Source organism: Acartia tonsa, chromosome 3 (assembly GCF_053477335.1).
Source record: "Acartia tonsa isolate MP-2025a chromosome 3, ASM5347733v1, whole genome shotgun sequence".
NCBI classification, from domain to species: Eukaryota; Metazoa; Arthropoda; class Copepoda; order Calanoida; family Acartiidae; genus Acartia; species Acartia tonsa.
In genome coordinates, this window is record NC_137262.1 from 19278519 (window position 1) to 19290544 (window position 12026).

A 12026-nucleotide genomic window follows, 5' to 3' on the forward strand; every position below is an offset into this window, starting at 1 on the left:
AATATTATTCAGTTAAATATATAATTTCTGTATGACTAAATCCTGCTAGTTTGTTTTGGTAGAATAATTCAAGGCTAGGGCTCGTTGAACTCGAACTCGTTACCCTGTGGGCCGAGAACGCTCGGCTTACCAGACATACAGGATTCTCGTTCAACTTAATGTTGGTCATAAAGTTTACATAACTTCTGAAGATCTTATAACGACATATCGATTTTAAGTCAGTCAAAAAGTTATTTTTTTAAAATGTCATACAGTCAATTTAAGAAATCAAATCGACACAAAACTAAGTAATAATTTTTTTTCAATATAAACTTCAATTCCTCAGTTTTTTGCAAGTTAATTACTTTTTCATCATTTTATTTGATAACATACATCACAAAATATGCTTAATTATGTTGATTTCCAATCCTTACACAAATCATAATCTCAATGGTTAGTACGTCAATTAAAAGTAACAACCTTTTAACAAGGATTTTACCTAGCTTTATGGTCATAATACTTGGGGCCAGGGATGTCCAATGGGGGGTGGGGGTAGTTAAAATACCTCACCCCCTTAATTAATGTTTCTATTTTTGTTTGCTGTTATATACCCAACTAGCGGCTTCGCTTTTAAAAATGAATGTGCACCAACTATTTTCGAACATATTAAAAAAAAGAAAAAAATTGTGGGTGGGGGATCTTTTTGTTTTTTGTGGGGGTTGGGGGTGCCCCCCCCCCCCCCCAAGAAAGTAGCCTAAAACCACCACAGGACCAGTAGGTAAATTCCCTTATGAGTAGAATCCGATCGGTTCAGTGGTTACCGAGATCTTAAGGGACAGACGGACGGACGCACAGACAGACATCGTTCTACTTTGTATTATAGATATTTTAGCATATTTCTGCTTTTCTCAGATATAAGAGGCATTGGACATTGTGAGTATAACTTTTTATGAATCCTTGTTTATATTTTACTAGTGGTAGCGCCCTTAGCACCTGGAGGATCTGCATTCCATTCCAAGACATAAATTTGAAAATAAATTGGCTAAAACCATCCTGGGGTCTCTCTAAAGCTTCCTTAAAATGGAGAACTCAATCGGTTCAGTGGTAAGCGAGATCTTATCGTACTAATAAAAATAAAAGGATATTCAATTTAATATTTTCAAATAAATGAGACAGAATTTAATATATACTTATATATACCTATCGAGAAGGTGGGGGGGGGGGGGATTCATTAATTTTTCCCTATACATTAACAGAAACTTATTTTCCATTTAACCATCCCTGCCATCCTTGTAAGATGTAAATGGATTAAAATCTAAAAAAACAATTTAATTTAAAAACAAATTATCAAAGAAATGAAATTAAATAATATTGATGAAAATAAATTATAAAATATGCTAAATATTGAAGGAATACAAATATCTTACTCTTCAATGCAGGGATCTTAAGGGGTAAGACAATATACGATAAATTTATATACATTTCCCAAGGGTGATTTTTAAAATTAATCCTGCTATAGATCAAAAAACTTGGTTGAAGAGTTTGAACACTATCTGTTTTTTTAATTAATATTTATAAAAGTACCCAAAGTTTTTGAGACAACAAATAAGATAACAACAAAGATTTTTAATATTTTTCTAGAGTTTTGTAAAAGTTTCAGTACTGCTATGTTGGCTGGTAGACCTATACCTACTCTGACTAAGGTATGCTTAAAATTTATCTCAAACATTGAAGCTATTAACTTAGATTTTCTAATTATGTGCCAAACAAAAATCTAGTAGAAAGCAAGAAATCTGTTGTGACTTTGATAATGTAGACTGAATTACAGAAAGATAAGATAAGATAAGATAAGATTTATTTTCCTCAAAGGTACAACATATTTTATTAGATATATATCATACATTAAGTTACTATGCTTTGATTGGTTTGATTCTTCTGTTTTGTTATGTTTGATGCAGGTTTGATAACAATATACATAATAACTATTATTAAGTACCTAGCATGGAATTGGCCGAACTTCGTCTCCACCTAGTTACCAGGCCAGTTCAAATAGGATGAAGATAACATTTTACAAGAAAAATTCCATGCAACATTGTACCAGATAGTTGGCATAACCCATTTAGGGTTGTGGAGCCACTGGTGTACTTTGACGCTTGCCAAGCCGATACAATGTTATATGTGCAAATAAATAATAAATAATCTTAACAATGATAGAATACAATATCTTGCTGTGTATTTCAGACATCCTCCTACTATCAGTTGCAACTTCTCCAAGCGTAAATTCGGAACAATTAAGGAACCAAAACCTTCAAAAGAAGTCGCTATTCCCGTTGTGATCCCTTTTCAGCTCTACCTAGACAGATTCCTTTGTAACAAATTATTTTCATTATAGAGTGGAGTTATGTCCGGGTCTAAGGACACCTCCACACCAATAATTACAGGATAACGATAAATATCGCGATAACGCTGGTCCAATCCAAAAATCCAAAAATAAAATAAGATACTCTAATATATAACGTATCATGTACCTAAGTGAACAAGGTGTAATGATTGGTTTCGATTCCTACGGAATCTGATTTTTATTTCTTGAGAAGGGATATAATAATCCTCTGATGTACAAATGTACAAAATAAAGATAGGTCATGTGCGATTCCTACGGAATCTGATTTTGGTATTTTGAGATAATGGGAATGTGTCCCTAAATGTGTAAGGTTCGATTCCTCCGGAATCTGATTTTTATGTTTTGAGAACTGGTCACAGCATAGCTGTGAATGGGGCATCAATATGGGGGGGGGTGGGAGAGGGGGGGGGAGGTGAGGGGAGAGTGGTTTGTGCTCGAAAACGTTTACATTAATCTATTAATCTCACTTTTTTTTTTTTTTGAAAGAGAAGGGTGAAAGTGGGTCATGGTAAGATAAAAAGACTGTGGCGTGCTATTGCGCGCACAATTTGGTCATAGCTTAGCTTTTAGTGGAGTTTTAATCTTACTGTTGTTTAGGCACGAAAATGTTCGGAGAGGAAGAATACCAACAAATGTGGCAGCCGCTACGCAATAGATTGACAATAACATATCAACGACTTCTCAATATAGTTAATGGTGACAATGTCAGTGAGGAAGTGCGTCGTGAGGTAGCCCGTCTACTATACCAGCAAGGTTATCTAGAAACCGGGTTGGCACTCACTCTGTACAACCCAAACAAAGACATGGAGTATCATGAAACTAAATTGGGTGAAATTGCTCAGCGGATAACTGCACAAGAGGGGGCCTGTCTCCAACTTTAGCTCCAGAAAGTGGCCATTACCGGTCAGGACCAGTTATGGTCAAGTTCTCTACGACTTCATATACAAGATATCCGCAAAAATGTCCGCGAAAACATCCGCAAAACATACACAAAACAAAAATCGACAATAATCAACAGAAAAAAAAGCTGCAAAATCGTTTACAAGATGTGTCTGATATGGCTATTGAAAAAAAAACTGGTTTGTGAAAAATAATACTGTTAAAATTTGAAAAAAAAAAGAGATAAATATAATTTTAAAATGTACCATAAATTCATCGATTTGTTTTAATTAATAAAATCCCAGATATCTTGCTATGAACTTTTATTTTATTATTTGAAAGATGTATAAAGCAATAGGATGTCTGTAAATATGTTGCTATGGAATAATCTTGCATTAGCATCAAAAAATAAGGATAAAAAATATAGGTTGATGAAGTGAGAGACTAGTTAAGTAAGGGAGAGAAATCAAGGAATTTAAAAGGTATAGGGGAGGGGGGGGGGGGGAAACGAGGGGAAGAAAATGGGGCGTGGTGAGTGGTTTGTGCGCGGTCGTGGCTACCAGCCAGACAGACGGAGCGGCGCTTATCGTTTGGTATGTGCATAGGGGGGGGGGGGTGGGGAGAGGAAATAGGGGGTGGGGGGAAGAGTGGTTTCCTGGTATAGCACAGTAGAATGAAAGAAAAAAAAGGGCGGGAGGGAAACAATTGGTTGTGAAGCATAGGGGAAAATTGCGCGGGAAACGGAAGTGGGGAAAGTGTATTACTAATTAATAATTTAAATTAAAGATTGCATAATGCATGGTATTAAAACACAAAGGGGGTATAGATATGGGGTAGGTAAGGTCAAGGTTCAATTGTTTCCAAGATGTCAGATCAAGAAGAAGAAGTAGGACAAGGTCAAGGTGCTATACCAGACGGGGCGCCGGGAATTCCGGAGGAGGCTGGAGGTGAGGAAAATGTTCCCCTCCATGATCAGGTGCAGGAGCTCATCGCTATGCTCAATTCTAGCGATGAAGTCGATGATCCTGTACCCGTGCACGGCGTCCAGCAGCTGTTAAACCTCGCGGCAGTGCCTGATCTACTCCCATTTCCGGGGGTAGACAGGCGCTGTCTGGACCTCTGGTTTATGGTCAAGCGCAGGTTGATGGGCGTTGTGCACGAGGGCGACATGCTGATGTGGAGGAGATTCCGCAACGATGCCATCGATGAGGAGGTCCTCCGCATGATGTACTCCAACTATGGGTTAGTCGTGAGGTTAATATCAGTAATGCCCACGTACGCCCGTTCCTTCCAGGCTAACATGGATGCCATCGCCACAATGGACCGCCTGGTCACTGTCCAGCAGGACCTTCTGGAGGAGCTACTCCATCAGGAACCAGATGCCGTCGACGACTCCAGCGACTACGACGAATAGATGGCTATGCCCACTATTCATGAGCTTAACCAGTCTGCGATAGTCATCATAATAAATTTCGATATCTAAATTTAAATAAATAAATATATTTTCGGCCAAAATTCAACCAAAACTTTGTTATTTTTTATTATATAGATAGATAGAGGTTGCGCGATTCGTTAGCTGCTGGATAAAATAATATAAAGTCAAAAATGTAAAATGTAAAACAGTAAAAATGGATAAAAAACAAACTATGCCAAGCTACTCTATACTTGGGTATGTGTGTCGGTTCCTACGGAACCTATTCGTTGAGATATGAGGTTAAGGAAATGCTGTTTTATTGAATTTTGACAAAGTAGTTTAATGCTTACAGAAAGTCGAGGGCTAAAAAGTACGGATAGAAACTTAGTTAAAACAAAAATTCAATTTCAAAAATTCAAAAGAATTCAAAAGAACAGGGTTTTTAATATTAGCAAAGCAATTGTTGAATAAAAGTTAGAAAAATAATTGCATTTTAAAACTCAATCTTGTTTAGGTAATAAGTAAAACATTTTTGCTTGAAAATATTTTTATTATCAATTAATTTAATTTCAAGAGGAAGGTTGTTAAAAATAGTTGGGAAAGAGTTAAGAGGGGCGTGCAGGAGAAAGTTTCTATTGGTGCCCGGTTCGTAAGCAAAGTTGTTCCTGTTCCTTGTGCCATACGTATGTCTGTCTTGAACAAAGTTCCAAGTGTTTTCAAAGATTTTGGGAAAAATGCCTGATTTATAGGCGTGCATGAATTTACAAACATTGAATTCAATTAATAGGTTGAATGGAAGTATGCCATTAGATTTAAAAAATTCAGCTGTGTGAGCTCTGCTTGGCAAGTTTTCGATTATTCTAATGGCTTGCTTTTGTAGCTTAATAATTGGTGCTAACAGATACATAGGGCAGGCAGTGAACAGGAGACAACAATATTCGATATTCGACTTAATGTAAGACGTATAGAGTAGCTTTAGGTGTTTCTTGTCCAACAAATGACGCATTACTTTCATACTATAAATTATTTTAGACACTTTGCTATAGACTTTTTCAAGATGATAAGAAAACTTCATTTTCTCGTCTAATTGAATTCCCAAGTGTTTGATACTACCCTCGTTGGTACCGCTTACAAGATCCAACTTAGTGATTTTTGACTCATTATTTTCATTGTGATTGTTCATGTTTACATAAACTTCGAAGTTGGTCTTAGCAGCGAGCTCAGCAGGGGTGAGTATCTCTCGGGGGGAGGAAAAGACCATACATTTGGTCTTGCGGGGGTGTATGAGAAGCTTATTGGCATTGTACCATTGGGTCAGTCTGGGGACAAGCTCCCTTGCAAGGTTAATTAATTGAATAATATTCTGCTTTTCAATGAAGCCCACTGCGTCATCAGCAAAGAGATTGATTAGGATCTCTTCACTGCATGAAACAAGGTCATTGATAAAAATTAAAAAAAGAATTGGTCCCAGGACTGACCCCTGGAGTACGCCAATGATAATGAATTCAATAGTAGAGGAGAAAAGGCCCTTAAAAAATACACGCTGCTTTCTATTTGCATAATAACTACGGAACCACTTGAGTGCAACCCCCCTTATCCCTGAATTCTCCAGTTTGCTAAAAAGGATGTCCCTATTTATCATGTCGAAACACTTCCTTATGTCCAAAAATATGGCCATACAGGAAGCGTTTCGACTGAGTGCTTGGGTGATCATTGTGCTTAAGTTCAGTACATTGTGAAAGGTTGAGATCCCTTTCATGAAGCCAAACTGGCGATTGCTAAAAAAAGACCGATCCTCTAAAAACTTAACCAGCGTATCACAGACATATTTTTCAATGGGTTTGGAAAAGTTATCAATGAGACTAATGCCTCGATGATTATCTGCCTCGCTGAGTGAACCTGATTTGTGAAGGACAACTATTTTGGAAGTTTTCATTTTTTCAGGAAAAGTGCCATTTTGAAGTGATAAATTATAAACATGTCTTAGGGGAGTGGCAATGGTATCAGCACAGCGAGACAGAACATACATCGAGACATCATTGATGTCTGTGGAACGCTTAGGTTTAATGCTACGAATAATATTAATAACTTTGAAGGGGTACAATGGTTCAAAGAAGAGGGAGTCTTGACATGGGGGTGGTAAGTATTCAAAGAAATTTTTGGGGGTGGAAGGAATTTCAGGCCTTAGGGAAGACCCAATTTGACTAAAATAACGATTAAATTCGTTAGCTATTTCTTGGTCATTTTCAATTTTGTTAGGGCCTACTTGAAGGTATGTGCACTCAGGGGAAGACTTATTAAACCCAATGACTTCCTTAAGAGTTTTCCAAAGTTTTTTCCCATCCCCATTTGCATCTCTTATTTGTTTTCTATAATAGTCAATCTTTGCTCTTCTCACTTGCCTATTGTAATTATTCCTATAGACATTGTAAATACTTTCATTTTCAATTGTTTTATCATTTAAAAAGTTGCTGTACAAAATATCTCTATGCAATCTACAACGCAATAAGTAGTCTGACATGAAAGGCTGTTGGGGCTGGGTACGTTTGTTTTTTCGTTTTTTTCTAACTGGACACTTTTCATTATAAAGTCTCAAAAAGGTTGAAATAAAGTTATCGTAAGCTATGTTTGTGTTGTCCTGGCTTAAAACGTGATTCCAGTTAGTGTGGTAGAGTGCATAGTTTAAGGCATCAAAGTTTTCATCATTCAATTCTCTTTTTTCAAAAAAATCTGGAAGTTTTGGTTTATTTACTTTGTCTATTCGGAATGAATTAATAATTGGCAAGTGATCGGAGATTTTTGAAGTTAAAACAAAAGATGACATTAGGTTTTGAATAAAGTTACCTACCCCGAACAAATCAAGAAGGGTTGCAGTGGTTCTAGTAACTCTAGTGGCTCTGGTAACAGTATTTATGATACCGTTAAAAGAAAAAGACTCAATAATTCTCATGGAATTGCTGTTTATATTACTTATTTTAAAAAGGTCAAAATTGAAATCTCCTACAATGAAGTATGGTATATTTAATGCTGCTATTCTATCAATCAAGTCTAAAAAAAGTTCAAAAAATTCTTCGATTTCAGCATTACTCTGATTGGGTGGGCGGTAGCAATTTAATAAACAAAACTTTAGACCATTGTAGGAAATTTTTAAGCAAATAGATTCAAGGATATTTTCTTTAAATGAGGACTTATCAAATAGTTTATCTACTTTATAATATTTGCTTACTAGAATACCCACCCCTCCCCCCCTGTTATTTGATCGGAGTTTAACATGCCAATCATAATTATTAATCCCATAGCAATCCATATTTACATCCTTATTTAGCCATAATTCTTGAAAGCACAGAACATTTAAGTGGATATCATGTTGCCTGAAGAAGTCTACAGTGGAGACAATATCATTATATTTAGAATGTAATGACTGACAATTAATACTAAAAATATTGAGAAGGTTTTCATTGAATGTTTTCAGTTTCTGTACGATACCTTGTTCACTTGAAAAGACACAATTTATTCCGAATTCATTTTCGAAATCATTAAAGTAGTCGCCGTAAATCGGATTCATAAGATTTAGACCAATGTTATCGTTTAAGTTACCGTTATCCTGGTTAATTTGTTCATTAGGGAGGTTTGTCATAGTAGAGCTGGTCCAGGAGCACCGCAGGAGGAATCGTTTTAACGTCAAGTATGGACATCTGAAACACAGTAGATATTAATGGACAAATAAAGATAGTTAATATACAAAATATTATCGTTGAAACGAAAAAAATTACTATATTTACTATATTTATTCCGATTGTGTTTAGTTTATGTGTGTGTTGGGGGTGGCAACACATATAAAAGCTAGTTTAGTTCCCCCTACTCATTTTCATACAAGTTCCATATATTTTATATGCTAATCAGCAGAAAAAAAAAAAAGAAAAGAAAATAGAGGTATGATTGAGATCATAGTTTAGGATTAATATGCGACATAGACGCTCAAGCAAATTTAAGTAATGTATATATAATATTATTATTATACTATAAAGTCCACGTCATATGGATCAGGATTAACTCAAAAAATATTCAAACCGTTCCGAAAATAATAACTATGCTGAATGTCTTTAGTTAGGTACCTTTTTTCGCCGTACAAGATACTTAACTTCATGTTGAGATTACCGCCTTTGTTGCTTTCTTAGCTTTGGCCCTCGTGGCAACAGGATCAGAAGGTGCTGAGTCAACGGTAAATGCCCTCGTGGCAACAGGATCAGAAGGTGCTGAGTCAACGGCAAATGCGGATGCGGCAGATGCGGCGGCAGACGTGGCGGCAAGTGCGGCGGCGTGTGCGGCGGTAGGTGCGGCAATAGATGCTGCAGGTACGGCGGCAGACGCGGCGGCAAGTGCGGCAGTAGATGCAGATATGGCGGCGGTCACGGCGGCAGGTGCGGCGGTGAGCGCGGCGGCAGGTGCGGCAGTGAATTCTTCGGCAGCGGCGGCGGCGGATGCGGCGGCTGCAGGTGCTGACTGTGCAGCTGGTGTAACGGCGGCATGTGCGGCACTAGGTGCGGCGGTTGTGGCGGTTGCAGTTGCGGCACTACTTGCAGCAGAGTTTATGGGAGGAAACACAGCCAGGTCCTCAAGAACTGGGGCAAGGGCAGACGTTAAATTATGTTGAATCGTGCTGGCTGGGTGGGCAGTAATTGTACTAAACTGCCTTGGGAAGTCATCTTCTGTTAAATCAGCTTGGTTCGAGAAGAATGTTTTCCTTTCCTCAGGCGTTAGCTTGTTGAAACGAAGGATTGGCGGTGCCTCAGACAGAAAAAAATCTTCGCTTCCAGGTATGGGTTGGGCCATTTCCTTCAGGTCTTTGCCGAACGGGTTAAGGCAGCGTATCCAGCGGCTGCCGTTCTTGAGCTGGAATTGAACATATTGGCCAGCGACTTTGGCCCTCGAAATCTGGTTGGTGGCATATACAAAGGTCATGGTCTTCCTATTGAGGTCTGACATATCTTGTTTCGCCTGGACTAATCTGTTGGGAAAGAACGGGACCGGTGACACGTTATTCCTGGGGTTGAACCTCTTGATCTCGGCGTTGTAACGGTCGAGCACAGCCTTCTTATTGTTCATCCACGCGTCGAGGTAGGATCTAGACATAAAACGAAAGATAAAAACGGGGATCTGGCCCTTTGTATATGGGAGCATATGAGCACGCTCAACGATATCACAAAAATGTGAGGGGATATATTCTAATTCCCCTCGTTTAACGGCGGCTTCAAGGGTGGGCCTTATAATGTTTCTGAATATTATAAACTCAGTGATATTTTCACGGCTCCATGGCTGCTGAAAGTTCACTATTCTACAACTCCAATCGCGACATCTTTGCTCTCTTATCGAGTTTTGTAGGAGTTGAAATTTTACGAAATTTTCTCTCGACGATTCGACAGAGTTAAAATAGTCTTTTTGTTGTGTAATCGTGGTCCTAATCGCTTTTTGCTCACTTGCAACAGATTTAGCATCAACGAAATTTTCAATGCCTTCGATAGACTGTATTTTAACATTTAAATCTGAGACTCTCAATTTAATATCGTTTATTTCGGTTTTATGACTGGCAAAAGTACTATGGATAAGCTCATCCCTTACCTTGGCTATATTCGCATCGTATTCTCTAAACTTAACATCCAAAGCTGTGTCCAAATTTGTTTTAAATTTTGACCAATATTCTGGGTTGTCACACGTACTACAGGCCATGATGAAGTGAAGATGGCGGATCCGAGGGTGCTGAGTGAGTGTGTGCCAGCTGACCAATAGTGGGACGCGAAAAAATGTTAGCCAATGGGAGAGCTTATTTGTCGGGAGTACTTTGCGCCGGTAAAATGTTGCCAGACCGATAAATTATCAAAAAGATTAGCGAGTGTTTTCACTATAAATTGTTCATTAAATTAAATTAAAGCGATTAGGTTACACATAAGTTTAGATTTTTTAATTCATTAATGTTTTATTTTCACTTTTTGTGTTAACAATTGACCGATACGTTAACACATACACATTGCCAGGCCTAAATACGAGGTGCCCTCTGGCTACAGTGTCTTCCCTTTCCTCAAACTGCGGAGTGACCACGGGCAGTGGGGAGAGGGGAACCAGTTGAGAGAGAGGGGGAAGGTAGAACTGAGCTTAACACATGGGGTAGGGCGGGGAGAGCTTGCAAAATGCATGTTCTCAGCCCGACTCTCTGAACTAAACTAAACTAAACTAAAAGATATACATAATTAAAAACATTCTTCCTTATGTAACTTTAAAACCAAACAAACCAACACATAAAATTATGATAGGTAAATTATATTTTTGAAATAAAACACAAAATATTAAAGATTATGTGATTATTTAGGCTAGTTTAGCAGATGGTTTAACAGTTCCAACTGTTGGTGTTAACGCTTTTGCTACCGGAGCTCCAATCATTGATAAGGTAATACAAACAAAGATTCATTAGGTCTTTACAGGATTAAATATTTTAGCTGATGAAAAAATATTTGTTGTTTTTTTAATATACATTAGGTACTTTCTGTTTAAATTAATTACAACCTAATATTTATAAAGAAAGCATATATTTCGCTTCAATAATGATTATAAAATATAAAAAAAATCAATGCTTGTTTTTATAGTAGAGTAATGTAATTCACTATGTCTGTCAGTCCGTAACGTTGATGGAAATGGGGTATTCCTGTCCAGTTTTTTGTTTAGGAATGAATATTTCTTACCCAAGGGAATAAATGATGGACCGATAAAATATAAATCAAAATAAATGGTTCCCACATTCTAAAAATTTTCCCACGCTTGACATTATTGAAAAATGCTAAATAAATGGACATTTAAACAAACCAAAGATCGCGTTTTTTGCAATGGAATGAATATTTACATCCACTATTTAAGGGGTTGTTTATATGGGAATGGGGTTTTCTCGGCTGCTTTTTTATATCTAGAAGAAGGCTGAAACTTCATGTCGACATTCATTATGAAGCATAATTACTTCATCCAAGGCGTGTTTAGACTCCATTTTAGCAAGTTTTTGGCAATTTTTAAATTTTTCACATTTTCTTTGGTTTTTTTGGTCCGATTTTCTGTGGTATTCGGCAACCGTGAGCCATGCCTATGGCACCCCTGATCTGGGGTTCGGTGGAGGGTCAACGGCCCTCCCCCGAGTCCTGGGGAAGGGGTCTAGTGACCCCCTCCCTACGCTTAGAATTAATGATTGAATCTGTCATGTTTATTATGGTTAACTGTATTCTTAATTCTCCCCCACCCTTTTCAGGGATGGGGGATCATTATTGCCCAAACTGACCATTGTATATGTATTATTTATGCTTTTATGTTATGATT

General features: G+C 37.7%; 1 protein-coding gene across 1 annotated transcript in view; it reads left to right on the top strand.

The window, feature by feature from the left end:
• LOC145313582 (L-threonine ammonia-lyase-like) overlaps positions 1 to 12026 on the top strand; it is a 48649-nt gene that overhangs the window by 16543 nt on the left and 20080 nt on the right. The window contains exons 13-14 of the mRNA XM_080153045.1: positions 1619 to 1682; positions 11038 to 11115. Coding sequence (XP_080009171.1) covers positions 1619 to 1682; positions 11038 to 11115 — 142 coding nt within the window. The remainder of the gene's footprint in view (positions 1 to 1618; positions 1683 to 11037; positions 11116 to 12026) is intronic.